Genomic DNA, 24,357 nt, shown 5'->3' with positions numbered 1-24,357 from the left:
TAGCCAAGCTGGGTTGGGAAATGTCACGTAATTAGCATGTTTGTCATTTAAGACATCTTGCAAATCTAAATTCTGCTACAAGTGGGTGGCGGTGGGTAAACCCATAGACATGCAGAGAGGAGTACAGATGAACAATCATTAACACAGACAGGGAGGGAGGGAGTGGGTTTTCTTACCATGTGAATGTCGCTGGTGGTGACAGAGTTGGCCAGGTCTGTGACAGAGGGGTTCCCGAGGCGGCCTGCCTCATCTGGGGTCTGGCTCCCAGGCTTACCCAGGCTCCTGCTGGAGGGGAGGGACAGAGACACAGTCAGGACAAAGACTGGGAGAGAGGCCAACGGAGCACTAGGAGAATCCTGCTTCTGAAGACAAAGAGCCAGCCTCAGGTCTGTGCTGCAACCTGCAGCGCATCAAATGGCTTCCCACCACAGGTGAGGCAATGTCTTGTGTCAGATCTGAACGTGACTGATAATGTCCCCAGACTTGGGAGTAACACGGAATGTTAGTGACTTACACTCACACACACACACACACACCTTCACACGCATACATGCACACTTAGTTCCAAACCTTAGTCATTACAAGCATGTAACAGTGTGATAGTTGCGAAACAGCCACAAAAATCGACACAATTAATGAACAAAATATTAAAAGAGAGAAGACAGGGTGGGGGAGGACTGGGTGTTGGAAACAAAGTGCTCCTAGCCAATATGTTGTACCAGTCTGGTGAGCAGAAGACATGCTGAGCTATAGCAGGTGACACAAGTCAAGACACATAGACAGACAACACTAATTACAGATTAGGCACTGGAAAATGACGAGAGGAAGAGAGAGAGGAAAAATAGAGTGCAGGTGCACTGTAGAAATGGCGGGAGAGGAAGTGAGATTAGGAATGGGTGCTGTGGGAAAGATGAGTGCAGAAGAAGTAGATTTGAAGATTTATCTCAGCAGAGGGTGAGAAAGAGTGAAAAGGGGGGATTTGTCTTTGTTAAGACCAGGAGGATTAACAGAATGAACAAAGTGAGGTTACTGACTCAAATGAACGTGAGACAGAGACAGACACCACAGCCTAGTTCAGTCGAAGCTGGAAGAGAAATAGAGGAGATAGGAGAGCATAAAAAGCCTGGAAACAAAAAAAGAAATACTTTGTTTTAGTAAAAGAGCACAATAAGGACTAAAGAATAAAGACGAGAAACGGACACGACATGGGCATGCAAAATCAGAGGAGTCAGAGAGGAAGGGAGATGGCTGGAGGCAGTACATCAGAAAGGCTGAGAGGAGAAAGAAGTAGGCGAGCGAGAGAAAAGAGAAAAGGAGGGATAAGATGTGATGTGGGAGGGTGAAAACATAACACACACACAACATGTTAACCGCCAAATAGATACAAGGAACTAATCGCTTGGCTGAGTGAGGTTAATCCCTTTCCAGAGGGCTGTTAGAGGATGTATGTGGGCTGGTTAGCCATATGGGTTATCAAGGAGGAGGGAGGATGGTAACTGTGGTTCCTGAGGTATCAGTAAGTCTGTGGTTGAGGCTACAGATGGCTGTGTCCCTGGTCGTTTGAGGGGTCAGTCACTGTGGTAGGACCGCAGACATATCTCTGTCTGGTCGGGCTCTCTCTGTGTGAAGGGTCAGTCCACAAATGCAAATCCAGTATCTGTGGTTGGGTTGGGCTGCCTAACACAAGAGAGATACTGTAAATCTAGTGCCCTGTGTCCTTCCATAAACACTGGCTGGCTGGTGGGATTTCACTTATATACAGTACAACAGAGGCATGCAGAGTTTCACTGTGCCATTATACTCCAGTTTAGCACAGCGCAAGCAATGGCATGCACATACAAAACAATCTCTCAGCTAGTTTTTGCTGCCTGCAGGCCAGATTCTGAGATGTAAGGCCCATAGACTCTGAGAAACGCATGCTGCAATCTAGGGAGGACTACGTGCCATATCATATCTGTCTGTCCAGAGATCCATTTGTTTTCACTTTAAGGCACTACATGGATGTTAGACAAGAAGGGGAATGACTAAAGGAATGGGGGTAAGTGGTGTAGCTAGAGTTGCAAAATTCTGGTAACTTTTCCATAATTCCCAGGTTTTCTAGAAATCCCAGTTGGAAGATTACAGTAATCAGAAGGGAATAAGCAGGAATTCTAGTATCCTCCAACTGGGATTTCTGGAAAACCAGAATTTTGCAACTCTAGCTACACCACTTACCCCCATTCCTTTAGTCATTCCCCTTCTTGTCTAACATCCATTTAGTGCCTTATAGTGAAAACAAATGGATCTCTGAATCCTAGGCGTAGGTGATCAGTGAATAAATAAAAAACAGAGTTGATCCAATTGGCGAGGATAAGACTGAGTTATCCAGATCAGACGGACAAAGAGACAGAACGAGACAGACAGCCAGGGACAGACAGGGACACAGGCAGATAATGGAGCATGTATAGAGTAAGGAGTGGGGCATCAGACAGAGAAAGACACATACAGTGAATGTAGACAGATATACAGGCAGACAGGTAAGTGCAAGCCAAACAGGTCATATGGATGAGCCTGGTTCCAGGGGGGATCTGTTGATTGGCATAGCTGTGATTGGAGGGGAAAGCTGTCAGGAGGATTCACACCGTAGACTGCAGGGGAGGGGGTTGAATGAGGGGAGACATAAGATGATGGAAGGGGGAGAGGTCAAAGTGCCAAACATCTCAACAACTGATACACCTTGCGTCATCTTCCTTTTATCTTATCTTTACTGAATCGTGTACATTTTCTCATATCCAACATCTCCTGCTGTCCTTCCTCTTTACGCCCTCAGTCCTAATCTATCTTTTCCATTTCTCTTTCCTTCCTTAGTGTCTATGATCTCCCTGTATGCTGATTCATTAAAGGTTGGATCTAACCCAAAGCCTGCTGTCGATGTCTAGAGAGCCGTGTCCCACCCACAGGGAATGACTGTCTCAGTCTGATTCAATCAACTTCCTACCATCAAAACAAATTACTACAAATAGGCTAACAGGAGGGACTCCATACATAGCACTCTAACTAGATAGAGTTAGGTAAGGTCATCTTCTCTCTTCTTCCATATGTTACTGTTAAGGCTAACTGATGAGGCTAATGTGGGGCTAATGTGATGCTAACATGTGGCATGGTTGTGTGTGGGCACAGTGAGGGTCATGTCACCCAGCTTGCAGTGGCAGGCAGCTGCCAGAGGTGGCTGATGGAGCCCGGACCAAACCTTGCTGCTTCCCATCCCAGATCACCAGCTAAAGAATATGGGCTGCTCTGTTGGCACGGCAACGGCTGGAGAGACAGCAAGCACCTGGGATGGAGGGAGTGAAAGGAGGGTAGGCGTGAGGCGTGAGGCGTGAGGCATGAGGCGTGAGGCATGAGGCGTGGGGCGTGGGGGCTTGGCAGGGGGTCGCAGAGGTCAGCAAACAGGCAGACACATCAACAGCAAGACACAACAGGATTGGAGGACATATGACAGGTGCAGTTGAGTGCCTCCGGAGAACACACACACACACACACACACACACACACACACACACACACACACACACACACACACACACACACACACACACACACACACACACACACACACACACATGGGCATGTGGAGGCAGGCGAGGCCTCTACTTCTCACCATGACCTGTGATAATATCCTTATGGAGTGTTACCTGAGCCCAGAGCCTGAGACCAAAGGGAAAAGGGAAGAGGTGGGGACACTCTGCTGCAAGGCTGGAGAGAGCACAAGAAGAAACCTCCCCCGCCCGCCCGCCCGCTCCCAATACCCTCCCCTACCCACCTCCCCATGACACCATCCCCATGATTCACTTAAAGACCAATACAAGACACAAAGACACACACAAACAGACAGACGGACAGGCATATACACACAGGCCTCGATCCACTTCCCTACACTAAAACCTCACTCAGCCTGGTATCATACCCTAGTGTCAATAGAGAATAGTCTAATAATAACCAAAGAATAACCTAGTACCATACTAACCTAGTACCATACTGTACATAGGTGTAGTTAGGTGTGAAGGTCACAGACACTCCCTCAAGTGTAATCACTTTGAAGGTCAAAGATCCTTTGAAATAAACAGACAGACCCTCACTGCTCTGAAGTGTGACCTACTAGTAGGCCAGTGGTGTAGTGCTGACGGAGCATGAGGTATCTCCATCACTTTTTTCAATTTGAGAATAGACAACGCTGGTAAACATATTTCTGGGAAAGAAAATTGAAGCTGAATCAATGTCCCGCAAGATCACATAATGATTCATTTGTATTTTACATAACAGAACTGAATCTAATATCATAGCATAGTAGGCCTATAACATTACTGTTACACCAAAAACACCTCCTCATTTCTAATGACATTTTAGGATGGTTAGCTGAAGTCACATTTACAGTATTATCTCATGCAGCCAAAAGTCAACTGCGCGCGCCACTAGGCAGGTTATACTGGATGTTTGATTGAAACAAAATACAAGAAAGGCTAATAGTTTGTTAAAATCATCTGCTCTAATTCTCTTACAAAACAGTAATTGAAGAAGCTCTAAATGCATATTCCCATGAAACTGATTGAGATCAAATGATTGGTATGGAGACACAGTTTGGACATTTGACCAGTAAAACGTGAAGAATGATCATTCACCATTGACAGTGATGATGGCCTATTTTGAAATTAGATATGCCTAACTTGGTGTTCTCTCTGCATTTTGGGGTAGGGCCCGTAAGTAAGCATTTCACTGTTAGTCTAAATCTGTTGTATACAAAGTATGTGACGAATAAACATATAAAATATACAATTTTCTTGAGACAATATGTGTGGGCATAGGGCAGACGTTGCAATTGGAAGATGCATTTTAATATTCAATAGGCTATATCTGTTGGTACAAACTTGGATTGAGAAATTATGACATAATGTTTTTACAAATTGTTGCACTCGCACACCTAAACAACAGCACTACACCACTGTAGTAGGCTAACATTGAGGGAGGTTATGTGTGTAGTGGACTGCTGTAAACATCATAGGAGGGATCTGATGGGCTCTGAGTACTGATGGGAAGTCAGCGAAATATGAGCTAATGTACAGTAATGACTTGTCCATTGATATGAGGTAGTGTAAAGTAAAGACTAGTCCATTGCTCTCTTTCCCTCTCAAATTCAATGGTTATATAATTTATCCTTTAGGGGTTGGAGTAACCATGGTTACCAAACTGTACCGACGGTTGTATGGTACCGTGATGATATTTTCTAGGGGTACGGCCGGGTAACCATAACCTCCCATAAGGAAGTAATAGAATCCAAGGCAATCTGAACCTCCTGTGGAGCAGGGACAGGGACAGTAGGCCACATTGGCAACACATCAGGGGGTGATATTTTTACCTCTGTCATCAGGCACTTTGACCTCAGTCATGCCTACTCATCCTCTCTCCATAACCAAATACCGCCGTGCCCCTAGGGAGGTGTAGATGCCATGGTGCAAACAGCTGATTCACTGTAAAAGTCTATAGGAAAACTGTAGAATCATCCCCAGCTGTACCCTGCCCTCACACAGCAGGCTCTGACAGAACATTAACCTTCTCCTGGACTAACTCCTCTGCCCAATCCCCTCGCAACACCTCAGACTGTTATAGAACAATGACTCTCCCCTAAGAGATGCTATACATTTTGGTATTACTATCCGAATTTTAGTCTGGTCTTAATACAGCAATGACAAATGATATGCACTGTCACACACATGACATAATATGACTAATACCGAAACACAAACACACACTCACTACTTTAGATGAAATACATCCCCTGAGGATTGATGCTGTAATCCATAGCCAGATCCTTACACCTGAACCCTGACCCCTGACCATATGACCTTAACCCCAGGTCAGAGAGCCTAACCTATCCTCCCATTCATTAGACCCAGCAGCAGGTCCCGTCCCAGGAGAGAGAGAGGGGACTTTTTCTCACTTGCTCAGGGACACCATGACAAGCTGAGAAAGAGACGTAGAGAAAATACAAAAATAACTCCTGCATATTTACTGTCAACGTTTCGGTGTACAACCTTTTCCAAAACATTTCAAGGTCTTGAAAAAGGTTGTGTACCGAAATGTTGACAATAAATATGCAGAGGTAAAATCGTGTATGTTGGAGTTATTCATATTTTTTCTACAATGTTGACTTTGGTGCCGTAATTCCCTGCCCCACAAACAAGAAAAGCATAGTAGTGTTAACTATCTTCTAAAGGTGAGAAAGAGAACCTGGACCTGATGACATACTGTGAAACAAAGATATTCTAATGTGCATATCTCTGTATATTGTGATGCAGGGGAGAATACAATGTTATGTCATCTACTAGATATATGCCTTTAGACGCTTCCTGATTTTCTGAAAGGGGCAGCAATACTAACAAAGGATGCCCTGAGACTTCTTGAAGTGTAATCAACCGGATGGAAGGAGAGTGTAGTGGGGAAAGATACAGTAATTTAACAAAGGTAGATTAAATACGAAATGGAAATGATGAAGTGTCCCTCATCTCTAACATAAAAAAAAAAATCTTCCATTATATGGAAGTTACATGGAAGTTATAAACAAATAACTGCGTAGCCACATACAGTTGAAGTCGGAAGTTTACATACACTTAGGTTGGAGTCATTAAAACTCATTTTTCAATCACTCCACAAATGTCTTGTTATCAAACTATAGTTTTGGCAAGTCGGTTAGGACATCTACTTTGTGCATGACACAAGTAATTTTTCCAACAATTTTATACAGACAGATTATTTCACTTATAATTCACTGTATCACAATTCCAGTGGGTCAGAAGTTTACATACACTAAGTTGACTGTGCCTTTAAACAGCTTGGAAAATTCCACAAATTGATGTCTTAGCTTTAGAAGCTTCTGATAGGCTAATTGACATCATTTGAGTCAATTGGAGGTGTACCTGTGGATGTATTTCAAGGCCTACCTTCAAACCCAGTGCCTCTTTGCTTGACGTCATGGAAAAATCTAAAGAAATCAGCCAAGACCTCAGGAAAGAAATTGTAGACCTCCACAAGTCTGGTTCATCCTTCTGAGCAATTTCCAAACGCCTGAAGGTACCACGTTCATCTGTACAAACAATAGTACGCAAGTATAAACACCATGGGACCACGCAGCCGTCATACCGCTCAGGAAGGAGACGCGTTCTGTCTACTAGAGATTAACGTACTTTGGTGCGAAAAGTGCAAATCAATCCCAGAACAACAGCAAAGGACCTTGTGAAGATGCTGGAGGAAACCGGTACAAAAGTATCTATATCCACAGTAAAACGAGTCGCAACTGCACATGGGGACAAATATCTTACTTTTTGGAGAAATGTCCTCTGGTCTGATGAAACAAAAATAGAACTGTTTGGCCATAATGACCATCGTTATGTTTGGAGGAAAAAGGGGAAACCTTGCAAGCCGAAGAACACCATCCCAACCGTGAAGCACAGGGGTGGCAGCATCATGCTGTGGGGGTGCTTTGCTGCAGGAGGGTCTGGTGCACTTCACAAAATAGATGGCATCATGAGGAAGGAAAATTATGTGAATATATTGAAGCAACATCTCAAGACATCAGTCAGGAAGTTAAAGCTTGGTCGCAAATGGGTCTTCCAAATGGACAATGACCCCAAGCATACTTCCAAAGTTGTGGCAAAATGGCTTAAAGCTGACACTTATTGCACAAAGTCAAGGTATTGGAGTGGCCATCACAAAGCCCTGACCTCAATCCTATAGAACATTTGTGGGCAGAACTGAAAAAGTGTGCGCGAGCAAGGAGGCCTACAAATCTGACTCAGTTACACCAGCTCTGTCAGGAGGAATGGGCCAACATTCACCCAACTTATTGTGGGAAGCTTGTGGAAGGCTACCCGAAATATTTGACCCAAATTAAACAATTTAAAGGCAATGCTACCAAATACTAATTGAGTGTATGTAAACTTCTGACCCACTGGGAATGTGATGAAAGAAATAAAAGCTGAAAGAAATAATTCTCTCTACTATTATTCTGACATTTCACATTCTTAAAATAGTGGTGATCCTAACTGATCTAAGACAGGGAATTCTTACTAGGATTAAATGTCAGGAATTGTGAAAAACTGAGTTTAAATGTATTTGGCTAAGGTGTATGTAAACTTCCGACTTCAACTGTATGTGAAAAACTGACATTTTCCGATGTTAAATAATTCATTGTGTTCTCTACTTTAATGCAATGGAGTTAGAGTTAATGGAGTTAGAGTTAATGGAGTTAGAGTTCATGGAGTTAGAGTTCATGGAGTTAGATAGAGTTCATGGAGTTAGATAGAGTTAATGGATTTAGATAGAGTTAATGGAGTTAGATGGAGTTAGATAGAGTTAATGGAGTTAGATAGAGTTAATGGAGTTAGATGGAGTTAGATAGAGTTAATGGAGTTATATGGAGGTGGAGATGATGAGTTTGGTAGAGCAGAAAATCTTTCTGTGTTCTCTCGATAATATCATTCATAGCAGGCAAGCCTCCATGAGATATGAATAATATGAGCATCTTCATAGTATTATTGGAGAGAAACAGTGGTGCTTCACTGCAAAAACAATTGACTTGCTTAAGTATCAAATACAGGTCCCCAAACAGGCTGAGCCCAAGCCACGTTTTGCATTTTGATTACATACAGTGTACATGAATCTCTTGAGTGTCTCTTTTCCTGTGTGTATGTGTCCCTACTCCTTTTTCTCCATCTCCATATATGTGTGTGAGAGTGTGTGTGAGAGTGTGTGTGAGAGTGTGTGTGTGTGTGTGTGTGTGTGTGTGTGTGTGTGTGTGTGTGTGTGTGTGTGTGTGTGTGTGTGCGCTGCCCACGGGAGAATCTCATTCTCCTGTTGTGATATTCAGCAGTGATGCAGATGTAACCCAGCCAGGCTGCCTGGGAAGACAGTCATCCACCCTGACAGAGGACCGGAGCTCTGACATCATCCCATCAGAGCGCCAGTCAACACCCCCAGGGGAAGCACGATTAGATGAATAAAGAGATAGAGACTTAGAGGGAGGGAAAGAAAGGGCTGACAAAGGGAGGGGAGGTAAGTAAAGGGTTAATAAATCAATTAGATAAAGGGAGACTGCATGAGAGGCAGAGAGAGACAGTGAGAAAGAATGAGAGATGAATTGATGAGAGGAGGCGGGGTTGGTGTTGTAGAGGGCAGCATGATGGAGGGAGGAGATGGAGGTGAGGTGGAGTGGGAGTGAGGGGTGGGTTCTAATGATGGGAGAGGGGGTGGAAACATGAGAGATGAGGGCTCAACAGGGGGACCTGGCTTGGAAGGAAGCGTGTATCCATAAATATACAGTATATGGGGCATGCTGATCATACAATGCCCCAGGAGAGCAGCGCAACACAATAACACGTCCCCAGGCTGTGATGGATGAGGCCTGAGCCCTGAGCCCTGGTGTCAGCCCACTCAGCGCAAACATCCAACAGGGACAAATCAGCAGGCCACCTCCCCCCGCACCAGCTTAATACAACTAATGGAGCCATCTACTATATGTTGTCCAGCGAACTGCTTTTTGAATACTTTTCTCCAACCTGAGTCTGAGTCATCCAGATTGGTTGGCACCCCTGTGGATGCTGGTTGATGCTTCAACTGATCTTTAAACTCACTCTTATTGCACAAACACCTAATAAAGTAAAGAGGTGGTAAAGTGATGTAATTTCCTCCTCATATCTCACTTAGATATTGATTAAGGTGAATTTATGCAGCGCTTTCTTCCACACAGGATTTCCGAAGCAGATTTCTCACTGTTTTTCATCAGATTATATACAGTGGGGAAAAAAAGTATTTAGTCAGCCACCAATTGTGCAAGTTCTCCCACTTAAAAAGATGAGAGAGGCCTGTAATTTTCATCATAGGTACACGTCAACTATGACAGACAAAATGAGGGAAAAAAAATCCAGAAAATCACATTGTAGGATTTTTAATGACATTATTTGCAAATTATGGTGGAAAATAAGTATTTGGTCAATAACAAAAGTTTCTCAATACTTTGTTATATACCCTTTGTTGGCAATGACACAGGTCAAACGTTTTCTGTAAGTCTTCACAAGGTTTTCACACACTGTTGCTGGTAGGTAACAACACATCTGCCACACTGATCCTCAACACGGGGGCCCCTCAGGGGTGCGTGCTCAGTCCCCTCCTGTACTCTCTGTTCACCCATGACTGCATGGCCAGGCACGACTCCAACACCATCATTAAGTTTGCCGACGACACAACAGTGGTAGGCCTGATCACCGACAACGATGAGACAGCCTATAGGGAGGAGGTCAGAGATCTGGCCGTGTGGTGCCAGGACAACAACCTCTCCCTCAACGTGACCAAGACAAAGGAGATGATTGTGGACTACAGGAAAAAAAAGAGGACTGAGCACGCCCCCATTCTCATTGACGGGGCTGTAGTGGAACAGGTTGAGAGCTTCAAGTTCCTTGGTGTCCACATCACCAACGAACTATCATGGTCCAAACACACCAAGACAGTCGTGAAGAGGGCACGACAAAGCCTATTCCCCCTCAGGAGACTAAAAAGATTTGGCATGGGTCCTCAGATCCTCAAAAAATTCTACAGCTGCACCATCGAGAGCATCCTGACTGGTTGCATCACCGCCTGGTATGGCAACTGCTTGGCCTCTGACCGCAAGGCACTACAGAGGGTAGTGCGTACGGCCCAGTACATCACAGGGGCAAAGCTCCCTGCCATCCAGGACCTCTATACCAGGCGGTGTCAGAGGAAGGCCCTCAAAATTGTCAAAGACTCCAGTCACCCTAGTCATAGACTGTTCTCTCTGCTACCGCACGGCAAGCGGTACCGGAGTGCCAAGTCTAGGTCCAAAAGACTTCTCAACAGCTTCTACCCCCAAGCCATAAGACTCCTGAACAGCTAATCATGGCTACCCGGACTATTTGCACTGCCCCCCCACCCCATACTTTTTACGCTGCTGCTACTCTGTTAAGTATTTATGCATAGTCACTTTAACTCTACCCACATGTACATATTACCTCAACTACCTCAACTAGCCGGTGCCCCCGCACATTGACTATGCAACGGTACCCCCCTGTATATATAGCCTCCCTACTGTCACTTTATTCTATTGTATATATAGCCTCCCTACTGTCACTTTATTTTTACTTCTGCTCTTTTTTTCTCAACACTTTTTTGTTGTTGTTTTATTCTTACTTTTTTGTTTAAAATAAATGCACTGTTGGTTAAGGGCTGTAAGTAAGCATTTCACTGTAATGTCTGCACCTGTTGTATTCGGCGCATGTGACCAATAAAATTTGATTTGATTTTGATTTGATTTTGGCCCATTCCTCCATGCAGATCTCCTCTAGAGCAGTGATGTTTTGGGGCTGTCGCTGGGCAACACGGACTTTCAACTCCCTCCAAAGATTTTCTATGGGGTTGAGATCTGGAGACTGGCTAGGCCACTCCAGGACCTTGAAATGCTTCTTACGAAGCCACTCCTTCGTTGCCCGGGCGGTGTGTTTGGGATCATTGTAATGCTGAAAGACCCAGCCACGTTTCATCTTCAATGCCCTTGCTGATGGAAGGAAGTTTTCACTCAAAATCTCACGATACATGGCCCCATTCATTCTTTCCTTTACGCGGATCAGTCGTCCTGGTCCCTTTGCTGAAAAACAGCCCCAAAGCATGATGTTTCCACCCCCATGCTTCACAGTAGGTATGGTGTTCTTTGGATGCAACTCAGCATTCTTTGTCCTCCAAACACGACGAGTTGAGTTTTTACCAAAAAGTAATATTTTGGTTTCATCTGACCATATGACATTCTCCCAATCCTCTTCTGGATCATCCAAATGCACTCTAGCAAACTTCAGACGGGCCTGGACATGTACTGGCTTAAGCAGGGGGACACGTCTAGCACTGCAGGATTTGAGTCCCTGGCGGCGTAGTGTGTTACTGATGGTAGGCTTTGTTACTTTGGTCCCAGCTCTCTGCAGGTCATTCACTAGGTCCCCCTGTGTGGTTCTGGGATTTTTGCTCACCGTTCTTGTGATCATTTTGACCCCACAGGGTGAGATCTTGCGTGGAGCCCCAGATCGAGGGAGATTATCAGTGGTCTTGTATGTCTTCCATTTCCTAATAATTGCTCCCACAGTTGATTTCTTCAAACCAAGCTGCTTACCTATTGCAGAATCAGTCTTCCCAGCCTGGTGCAGGTCTACAATTTTGTTTCTGGTGTCCTTTGACAGCTCTTTGGTCTTGGCCATAGTGGAGTTTGGAGTGTGACTGTTTGAGGTTGTGGACAGGTGTCTTTTATACTGATAACAAGTTCAAACAGGTGCCATTAATACAGGTAACGAGTGGAGGACAGAGGAGCCTCTTAAAGAAGAAGTTACAGGTCTGTGAGAGCCAGAAATCTTGCTTGTTTGTAGGTGACCAAATACTTATTTTCCACCATAATTTGCAAATAAATTCATTAAAAATCCTACAATATGATTTTCTGGATTTTCTTTTCTCAATTTGTCTGTCATAGTTGACGTGTACCTATGATGAAAATTACAGGCCTCTCTCATCTTTTTAAGTGGGAGAACTTGCACAATTGGTGGCTGACTAAATACTTTTTTCCCCCACTGTAACTGCGCTTTCCTTTAATCAACTTTGTGTTCCGACTCAAACGCCTCAGCAAGGCATGGTGAATGACTTCCAGAGATGGAGCTGACATTTTTCTTTAAAAATGCCTCTTTTGTGCTGACCTATATTGCTGTTCCCAGCCAATCAAGTTTCCCTGAGCTAGTTCCAGAAGCGGCCATGGAGACCGTTGCCAAGCCAGGAGAGTAATTATAAGGCTTGACTCAGTTTGATTACAGGCCAGATGAAGAACCTCTAGCTCCTAGGAGTTGGTGGTCCAGGCTCAAAGCGTATGGAGCGTTGAGCTCCTTATGTATGTCTTCTCTGTGTGTCTGCGTGTCTGGGGGCTAGCACTGTCATGCTACAGCAGCTTTTATTTCTCAGATGGTAATGATATGGAGCTGCCATGATAAAGCTACTGTATGTTGGTGGGAGGGTTAGTCCAGTGACTCCAGTCAGCCGTGAGGCTTAAGGCCTCTGACACAATGGACCACGGCCACCAGTGCATGACTCGATGACCACAGCTTCAATACCCAGCTTTAAGGTATAGCCTACAGAATACTGTATTTACTCTATGGACCGAGTTTTTACAATACAAACACTTTCTGGATCAGATATCATATCTGTAAGAATGGTATCGTCAGAGAACAGTACAATGCGCAATAGAAGCAGCTGTAGTATCATGCTTTAGAGTCAGACAACATTGGAGTCAGACTACTTTGTGGAGTAATATCTCAGCACAAATTTTTCCAGACTACTAATGAATACAAATTACTTCCAGGATAATTTCATTGTTTTCCTCCCTCATCTCCTTGTGGATAGAGCTTGGTTATCACTGGCTTTAGAGTTGTGCTGTAACACTATGATTAGTTTCTAATTGATCTGCCAGCGCAAAAAGAAACAGAGATTACGCTGCCTCTAGTTTATGCTTCTCACAAAGCTTTGATTACCTGTTTCTAAGCATCTGAGTGCACACTCCTGTCTCCTGAGAATGAGCCAAGGCATATCGTTCTCCATCCATCTGAATAAAGATTCCCTCTCTGCCTGAGAGTGATAATATTATGTTGTACTCAGTTCTACAGGGATAAACAAGTCACAGGTCTCATGGATGCAGCAGGACATATTCTCCATTTGAGAGAATGACTGACCTTCCCTCTCTACCAATGACCCCTTTCTCTGTCTATGCAAGGACATCCTATTATAATATACAGTAAGGTATGTGTATGGACGGAGGGTATATGCTTTGTCTATCAATGTCAGTTTCCACCCTTTCATCTGAGCCTGTATGTGTATGTATTCATCTCTTTGAACTGTATGTTTCTAGGCATCCAGATTGTGAATGGTTCCATTTCTCTTTGAGTGAATACTTCTATGTCTTTTTGGCAGTGAGTGTATATTTCTCTTGCAACCTGAGAGCGAAGGTTTCTCTCTTTGTCTGACAGCATATGTTCTCTCTCTCTCTCTCTCTCTCTCTCTCTCTCTCTCTCTCTCTCTCTCTCTCTCTCTCCCTCCCTCCCTCCCTCCCTCACACAGGGATCATCACTTTCCATCATCTTCAGTATGCTGTGCTCCATCATAAGACCAGGGGTGGTCAAGGCAGGGGCACTGGGACCCACACAGGGGTAACTAGAGAGACTGAGAGATGGACAGAGATGATGGTTGAAAGTGGTTATTCATTGTGGAAGGACACTAGACAAGTTGGTCCACGCGACTGTGCCTCGCACCAGATCGCTTTGATTAAAGACTGCTGTTTGACAGGCGTCCGGCCAGGAAGAGGGAGAAGTTGAGCATGCAGGTGTGCCTCCACACCGTGACTGCAATGTAGACATTTCAAGGCTGAACAGGTCATAACCGTGGCATGACTGCGAAATACGATTAGCATGACCATGACAGTAAAAACCCACAGGCTAATACAGCACAATAGTGTTCCTTCAGAACACAATTCTTACGTATTCTGACTACTGCACAGAACTTCATCTACCATCGTTCATATTTTGTTCCTTTTAGAACTGAGTACAAAGGAAATGTGGAAATTCCAGGAGGTATTAAAAATGGTATTGAAATCATAAGATGCAGTACAAAATAGTCTACATCAGAGAGATTCAGTGGAAACTAACTATCCTCTGATAAATGAAAGAGCTGTTCTATTGCTCATCTGGGGCAGAAATGTACTGAACGCTACCACGAAAAAGCACTCACTACTACAACCCCTGACACAGTAGGACTCCCTACCCAATAATAGGTATTTATGTACAGTCCACTACACATGAGGGATAGGAGGCAAACAGAGCACTCAAGTCCTGAGAACGTTTTAGGTGATAACACGGCAGCCTATCTAGCTGTTTGCTCACTACAAGAGTTGCTCTGGTTCCTATTTCCCAGCTGGTAGTTGGCTGTTAGCGTGTTTGTCTCTGTCAGCTGTTGGGGAATGCATATGGAGTTGGTGGCAGAAGAGGGGTTAGCATATTTTTAGACAGGCATTTCACACAGGGGGACCACACTCCCGAATAATGAGTCCGCCCCCACCATGCTCCCTGCTGAGGAACGGAGACACGCAGATCAAACCCTCTTTGAGCTGGCGAGAAGCCAAACAGGCTAACAAGGGGGAGGCAGGATGAGAGGGAGCATGAAAAGAACAAGGGAGCATGGAAAACAGAGGAAACAAAGCCAAAGCTGACTTAAAATGGCAAAAGTAAACACAAACAAATAAGTTGCGGTAAGGCTAGGACCAATGAAGATGGACAGGATGTAGACACATAGTTAACACTTGATGAAAGGACATTCAAGTGTTATTACCTGCTTCCTATTTCAATCAGGCGAGGGAATTGGGGAAGGGTTGATTGGCTGGGATCAGAGACAATATATGGTGAGCAGAAGCTTATTGAATATGTAATACAGCTCATTACTTCCTGCTAACTTCTCAGAGTGACTATATCTAATTATGTTACTACGGTACTAACGCAGAACTCTCACAGCAGGAAGACACTGAAACCAACCAATCAGATGCTTCTGTCAGACATCCAATTACAGCATCCCCATTAGATCGTTATAGGCTCCCTCTCACTGTGGATCATGCCGATCACACAGCAGCTTCAAAACTGGACCACAAGGATCTTCTCTGAACCTCCTAACATCACACACACTGCTGAGAAGTCTACACCAACTATTTTCCTTAAATCTCTCTAATCCCATTTCACAATGGCTTTATCGCTCAACTCTTTCTTTCTTTCTTTCTTTCTTTCTTTCTTTCTTTCTTTCTTTCTTTCTTTCTTTCTTTCTTTCTTTCTTTCTTTCTTTCTTTCTTTCTTTCTTTCTTTCTTTCTTTGTCTTTCACCCTCTCCTTTCTCTTCCTTTCACTCTTTTGTTCGTAGGCTGGCTGGTACCTTGATTTGTCCGGTGGAGTTGAGTTTTCTTGGCACGCCGGTGCTTCCTGTAGATCTGGGAGGTTGGCGAAATCATCTTGTTCAGCCAGCCCGATTGCTAGAGACAGAACAACCATCTTCCCCTCGCTGCTCGACACAACACACACAACACAACACACACAACACAACACACACAATGAGTACAGAGTAGAGAGGTAGTTGAAAAAACTGTCAAGAGGAGAGAAAGGTCAAGGTGATATTGATTGGTGAAACATTTACATATTATCACTTGGATTGCTACAAAACCTCATCCTTAAAACATTTAATTGAACCCAAGCTGTTGTAGACACAGATTGTTTACTTTCTGTGTGCTTTGAAGCGTAACGTGTTACAGGCTTTAGTCATATTGAAGTATGCTGCAGTCTGAAAGGGGCCAGGCACACAGTGCTCTTAACAAGCAAACATTCACACACTCCTGCTCTTACACACACACACACACACACACACACACACACACACACACACACACACACACACACACACACACACACACACACACACACACACACACACACATACACACACACACACACACACACACACACACACACACACACAGAGACACACACACACACACAAAAACACACAGAGACTACCTTAGGTTCCCCTAGGGGCTGGGCCCCTCTCCCCCGGTTTGTGTAAAGCTGTGAGGTGAGTCACTGTTTCCCGGGACCCTGTCCTGTCTAACTCTCTCCATCATTCTATTCCTTCCCTCACAGGGCCTTTACATAACACATTCCTGACCCCTGTTCAACAAAACCTCCTCTGACCCTCACTGTTCTCTAATCATCTTCTGTCTTCCTGCACAAGAATATCACAACATATTCTCTTTGGGGGACAAACTCAAGCATAGTGTGTAGTCAATACTAGTAGCTATCATATGTTTTGCTCCATGTCCAGCTACCTAAATGACACATGGAGTCTGTGCATCATACAGCTATTCATTCTGTTTGTGGCTTTTCCTCCTTCTTCAAGCAGTTTTTCTTTCCCTCCATCTTTGACCCAAATATTTTCTTTTTATGTCCTTTCTATTTCTGCCATTCTACAGCATCTCCTATGTTCTCTCTCTCTCTCTCTCTCTCTCTCTCTCTCTCTCTCTCTCTCTCCCCCCCCCTCTCTCTCTCTCTCTCTCTCTCACACTCCCTCTCCCTCTCTCCCTCTCTCCCTCTCTCTCCCTCTCTTTCTCTCTCTCTCTCTCTCTCTCTCTCTCCCTCTCTCTCTCCCTCTCTCTCTCTCTCTCTCTCAAAATTGTAAATACATTTAGCAAAAGAACACGACTGCCTGCAAAAAGATTAACGCAACCATACTTATCTCTTGAGTCCAAGCAGACAAAACAGAGATGTTGTCTGTGTTTTAAAAATCCATGTAGATCAATACACTTTCTTTGCAGTCACTAAATCATGATGATCGAAATAAAGTACAACTATTCAAGGTGCAGAATTATGGGCAATTGCATTTATCACCAAACAATTTAATTAACATAAAATCAAATATCAGTCCTGATAAAAAAATTAAAAAACATTGTCTGCAGGATTCATTTATCAGTATCATCACAATCCAATTCCATGTATTCAATACATAGGCTGGTTTGCTCATAGTTTTGTAAACTTTTCATTGGCGCACAGAAACACAATCCACAATAGAAATAAGGAAAGATGAATACAATGGAGGAACACAACTGATATGAATTAATAGGCCTACATTCACACCAAAGCAAAGCTCTATAATGGAAGGTCACAGTGTTAGAGATGATGACTTAGGACTAACCCAAAGTTAGGTAGAAGTAACCCAACTTAATTCTCTGCATCTCTCCATATCCGCAATATAAAAAAAAAATCATAACAATTAGACAGTCCGCATTGCCTAGATCTTTCTATTGTACGTGGTATGACACTGATAGGATGATTTAGAATTCCGTGCAGTAGTATTTACTGATTGCCCGAAACAGTGAACACAATTGAACACATTTCTCTTCTGATAAAAACAATGTGTTGATATTCTGTGAACAAAACACTTAACAGTGAATGTTGTATTCACTAACATTTGTATTTAATGTTTTGCAAAAGGTGGTCTAAGATATGCAAGTCAGGTACTAAGGCAAGAAAATGATCAGAAGTTCTGTAAATGTTTTTGAGCATTTGATAATTGCTGTTCTGCTATTCGTTTCAACCCAGATCCAAAACTTGCTTGTACACGATTGAGAACAACTGTAACACCTACATTAGCCTAATTGATAACACTCAGTATAAAACAAGGCAGCACTTAAATGAGGGGGCTATTAACACCACCAACACCAAGTTACTTCGATTGCTGCACCCCCCCCCCATCCTCCGATCCCCCAGAGCCTCGTCCCTCCCAGCCCAGAACAATTCATGTTTACAGGGACTGTGGGCAAGGCCACCTCTCCGTCCATGTTCCACATATCTGCCCTGCCTTTATCGAGCGATGATTTAGTGAGGAGGTCCCTGGTCAGGGGCCTGTGTTAATGGGCCAGAGAGACTCAAGTGGAGGGCAGGGGGGTCGGGGGGGTCCGCAGGCTGCCCTACACAGACTCAGACATCCATCATCGTCCACACACACACACAGGAGAAGGAATCGCTGTGTTTTGTTTCGCAAACAAATGGTTAATCCCCAGCCAATCATTTCAACACCAGATTCATTGGAAAATCGGTGACACCATCAAATGTGTCAGGAGTTTCTGGCCTCCAGATTGCTCCCCCACCTACAGTAGATCTACTGTCTCCAATATGCTATGAGTGGTCTGTGAAGTACTGAAGTTCTGCTGACTGCAGGGCAATAAAAAAAAAAAAGTTTTGCTGTTTTGTACAGTGGTTGATAACAAATTATTCTGGGAACCTTAAAGTGTACGGTGAAACGTACATTTAGCGGTACATTTGTCACATTTAGCTTTATCATAGAATATTGTAAACGTTATAGCTAAATCGAATTAGGAAGTGGTAGTTTGCAATCCATATCCACACAGTGAATTGAACTCTCTCTCCACCTCAACAACCCCTCCTCGTCTCCTTGGGTTTAACCTTCATCATATACCCCTTCTCTTTCCATCTTTCACACACTACTCCTCTCTACCTTTATCTCTCTCTCTCTCTCTAATAGTGACAGTCCATCGTGGGAGTAATGATGCTGTAGACAGGAGATCAATGCAGTGTGGAGTTTCTACATGCTGCTGCTTAACCCCTGCACCCATGTTAATGCACACAGGCTATAAATGGGATATACACAAGCTCACATGCACTCATACACACACACACACACACACACACACACACACACACACACACACACACACACACACACACACACACACACACACACACACACACACACACACACACACACACACACACACACACACACAGTAAAGACTTCAGAGTATAGTGTGCAGCTGCAGCATGCTTATTAGCTCAAATAGTTTGTCCCCTACCCTCGGGTAGACAAGTGTGACCTATGCAAAGATAATACACGTAACTTTAAGTAAACTTAAAAACAGACACTAAAGGGCATACAGACAGAGTAACCAAGAACAATGCATAAATTACACAAACTATTAAAGTAATGCCAAAAAACAAGAAGTAAAACTATGTCATTATAGCTACAGTACATGGCTTAGGCTTGGCATTTGGGGAGTAAATCTTACAGTATATGAAACGCTTTAGGACAATTACCTGAGGAGAAGGGGGGAGATTTGATATAATAAGGACAACACAGTGAGAGACAGACAGAAGACAGTGCAGACAGGTTCAGAATAGAACCAAGAGCAGAATCTAGAACATTCCCAGACCAGCAGACTCACAGGAAAGACTTGACGTCCAGTCCTCTGTTGCGGATCTGTCCCATCATGTGGTCCCAGCTGCCTGGGTTGGACCTGGAGCGTCCTCCTCCTGCTCCTCTGTACCGGGAAGCACCTGTCCCCGCCGGACTCCCCCGCACCCCCCGCGGGCCTCCCCGGTGCCCCCCGCCCCCGGGCCCTGTGTGCAGCTGGCCCAGGCTCTGGGAGGTGGCTGGGGGGTCACTGGGACCCGGAGGAGGCTGGTGGGTGAGAGGCTGCTGGAGACTCTGCTGTCGCACCAGGGGACGAGGACGGGCTGCTGCTGAGGATGGAATGTGCTCCAGGGTAGAGGCAGCTGAGAGGGATGGGTCCCCAAAACTGACCAGACAGAGTAGCAAGGGAAGAGAGGGTAACAAGGGTTTTGCAGGGGTTGCACGTGAGAGAAGAGGGAAGGTGAGGGACAAAGGAGAAGGATAGTGGTAACCAGAGAGATTGACAGAAGAGATCCATAATTGGAAAATAGGAGATACAGGGGGAGAGTGGTGGGGTGAGTACAATAGAAGTACCAGAGGGAACAAAAATGAGGACGGGTCCAGAGAGTTCAACAAAGAGAAAGGAGGTATGGAGAGATGAAAAACAAGAAATAGAGCATTGTCAGGTTAAAGCAGTTTAGCAGTAGTCGTACAGTTGTATAACATGCTTGTATGTGAGTGTCTGACAGTCTGTGGGTAGGCTTGTTTTTGACAGTGCTCAGGCCAACACCAAACAGGAGCTAACAGCCTTCATCTCTATTTTCCTCCATCCACTGCTCTTACCCTTTTCATGTCCCTTTCCTCCCAGATTTACCTTGACCTCTTCCTCCTCCTTTGTATCCATCTTTCCCCTCTAGCCCATGATGACTTTACACTAGCCTCCTAGCTACCTCTCACTCTATGCTGCTTCTCTTAGCTCAACTGGTCTTTGTTTGCTCCATTCATCTGACCTGCCTTACCCATCAGTTCAACCCATTAATCTGACCTGCCTTACCCATCAGTTCAACCCATTAATCTGACCTGCCTTACCCATCAGTTCAACCCATTAATCTGACCTGCCTTACCCATCAATTCAACCCATTAATCTGACCTGCCTTACCCATCAGTTCAACCCATTAATCTGACCTGCTTTACCCATCAGTTCAACCCATTAATCTGACCTGCCTTACCCATCACTTCAACCCATTAATCTGACTCCAAACAACCCTCTCCCCTCCCTCAAACCCCTCTGTCTTTCTAATCATTCATCTGCTTTTACACTATTTTAATAGTGCGTCCCGACTCTCCCCCTTCAATTTCTGCCCTTCATGATTACTGTAAGCTCTGGCTAAACAGCCTCTGTCTTAGGCTAGTGCAGCACTGGAGGATTTACAGCCTTTGGCTGTGTCGACTGTGCTCTTCAGTGGGCCCCGGGCCGGCTCCACAGCGCTGTAGTAATTCTACTGGAGAGCACCAGAGGCAGGGCCCCGAGAGGACTTTGTGGACCAGATTAATACCAGTCATACTTCAGCATTTTGCCCCCCCCCACTCCCCACATGGCCTTTCAGATAGCTCACATACGGCTCAGGACAATGTGTTGACTGAAGATGGGCTGTGGTTAGTGAGAATGAGTGTTACTGTCATTAAATGAATGGTCAGTGGGTATGGAAGTGTCTTGGGACGGGCTTATGGTATGTGCTTATTGCGGTTACAGCACATTTGATGAGTGTACGGATGTTGCTTTAAACATTCCAGAAAATCTGCAAGTGCCTTCAGATTTGCTTGGATTGTATATAATATAAGACATTAGGTTGGTTTGATTGAAGTTGATCAGTATCATGCTTTCCCACTCTCTCTGATCACCTGTATCACCACTGCCTAAATCATCCCTCTCACTCATCGAATCCAAAGTATTATCATTGGACCTTTTATACGGGATAAAGAATCTAAAGAATGAGGGAGGGAATAAATAATATGGATGGATGCATTAAGTATGAAAGAGGGCTGAGCTTACAAGCTATCAGTGACAAGAGAAATATAACAAGATAAAGAATAAATGTGACCCAGAGATAGAAGTGTATATTTGAAAGCAGCAGTGCATAGATAGCAACATCAAATAAAAGTATTTCAATAAAATAATTCCACTCTGCTCCTCCAACAATGATGCACACAGTGCCATGCTGCAGTATGCGCCACATCAGCTGCAGTATGCTCTACATTTTACAGTCCAACAAATATTTTTGTCATAACTGACAGAATGATTCATCAATAAATCTGGATGGAGTACGTGGCATAGGGCCAGCCAGACATCTGCGAGTCCAATTCACGCAGAAATACATTTCTACTGTGTCATAAAGTTGGCTTAGGCTTTTTACAGCTCCTACCCAGATACCGTAGCCAGCTCAACACCTAATTCTTTCACTGTACATTTGTCTACTATTTCAATATCTCTCTTGTCCAAGGTTGAATACATTAAACTGCAAATATATATTTCATTTGTCTCTCTGCGTGTATAGTAAACGACTTACCTACCCTGTCATTCAAATGGCCAGGCAGGCTATAAGCCCTTCTATCTGCTGCCTGTATCCTCCTCTGCTGACTTAAGAAGGGATTCTCAGATATATCCTACCCAGAAAGTCAATTAAACTGACTAAAAACCTTGAGTGATTTGTAATGAAAGAGCCTTGAGGAGGGGAGAAAGGCAATGAGGCAGATGTAGAGGGAGGGGAGTGTGAGACGTATCTTACAGCAGAAACATAGACACACATGGCTACCTCAAAATAGAAACCAATTACAGACCAGAAATGGGGAGAAAGTTAGATATGATAGGGGGAGAGGGGAGGTAAAGAGTAGAGGAGTGAAGAAGGCAGGTAAACAGGGAATTGGATTTTGACTGAAAGTGTTAAAATGGTTATACACTCTTAGAAAAAAGGGTTATTTGGCTGTCTCCATAGGATAACCCAATTGGTTCCAAGTAGAACCCTTTTTGGTTCCAGGTAGAACCCTTTTGAGTTCCATGTAGAACCCTCTGTGGAAGGGTTCTATATGGAACCCAAAAGGGTTCTACCTGGAACCAAAAGGGTTCTTTAAAAGGTTATCCTATGGGGACAGCCGAAAGAACGTTTTAGGTTCTAGATAGCACCTTTTTTTCTAAGAGTGTACATGAGGAAAGGGAAATGCACAACTAACATTTGGTTTCAGGCGTCTTAAGAACGGTCCTGCTATAATATTCCATATCAAAAAGTAGATATTTGATTAACTGTTTTGTGGTCCAATACAGCGATGAAGCAGTAGCAGACGTTGCGTAACTTTTGGTATTTGTTTGTGAGAGAGGATGTTCTCTTTAGTCAACAGAGCCTTACCATGACAACAGATTCCCATGCATCAGAATGTCAGTACATGCACTCACATTTTCAGCTCATTATTGTCTTCAATAGTTTCTTCCCTCTTTCCATCTTTCCATCCATTTTTCCTCCCATAAATCTCTGCACTACCGAATGCAGCATATATCACATATAACCCTTGCTGCTTCTGATTGCAGTCCCCCAAACCATCTATACCATGCCCCTGTGGTGCTCAGCATTACCCCCCATGTGTGCCCTCATGCCCAGCCAACCCGTGTCACTCATGTCACTCACTTTCTGGGCCTCAGGCCTCCGGCTTGCATGTGGCTCTGGACCGTCTGCCAGCGCCCAGCCTTGCTGCCAGGGCCCAGCCCCGTCACTATGCTTCTCACGCTGTCACTGCGACTGGGACCTGCCCCACTCCCACACCCAGCCCCGCCCCCATCCCCCTTCTCCACCCCACTGAGAGACAGGGGGCACCAGATAGACAGACAGACACAGACATAAAGGAGAGAGAAAGACAGAGACAGACGGAGGAGAGAGAGACAGAGAGGGAGACAGAGAAAAAGAGAGAGAGAGGTGGATAGTAACAGTAGAATCAGTGAGGTTGAACAACCCAGAAGGTGAACCACACAGCAGAATAGCATTAGGATGGGGGTAGTGTTATCAATCCAGCTACAGGTTTCCAGTACAGAGGTGTAGCAGACAGCCACGAGGATCCAGCAAGTCAGTGGGCTGTGCTGCTGCTGGGTTAGCAGGAGGGAGATGGGCTGAGATTCGCTGTGTATATCTGTCTGTCTGTCTGAACCAGATGGGAAGACTGACAGAGTGGTGTGTGTTTGGGTGCAGTAGGACTGAGACAGACAGATGCTGGCTGTGTTTTGAGTACCTGTCAGTTAGACTGACTGGCCATTCTGCAGCTTTACTTTATACTGCACATCAAATATACATGACCAAATTGATTATTCTATCAAGGACTTCATGGTGTTTGCAATAAAACTGAGCGGGTCATGATAATTGAATTATGTAGGCTATCTATGGCCTCTTTACATTTTAAAAGAAACAGTTGATCTACTTTGTTATCATGTACAGTAGGAACTACAACGTTAAATGAAACAGATAGGCTTGATCGAAAGGTTATGGTG

The 24,357-nt window shown here is 44.4% G+C and overlaps 1 protein-coding gene across 1 annotated transcript in view; it reads right to left on the bottom strand.

The window, feature by feature from the left end:
• The window catches only part of LOC311128414 (synaptotagmin-7-like), a gene marked incomplete at both ends in the record, with an annotated part of 98,185 nt that overhangs the window by 4,707 nt on the left and 69,121 nt on the right, over positions 1–24,357 (bottom strand). The window contains 3 exons of the mRNA XM_084160539.1: positions 177–285; positions 16,029–16,154; positions 19,882–20,235. Coding sequence (XP_084016665.1) covers positions 177–285; positions 16,029–16,154; positions 19,882–20,235 — 589 coding nt within the window. The remainder of the gene's footprint in view (positions 1–176; positions 286–16,028; positions 16,155–19,881; positions 20,236–24,357) is intronic.

This window comes from Coregonus lavaretus (assembly GCF_964263955.1).
Source record: "Coregonus lavaretus genome assembly, chromosome: 4".
Classification (NCBI taxonomy): Eukaryota; Metazoa; Chordata; class Actinopteri; order Salmoniformes; family Salmonidae; genus Coregonus; species Coregonus lavaretus.
The sequence above is the reverse complement of the archived record's forward strand: the minus strand, read 5'-3'. Positions and strand labels throughout refer to the sequence as shown.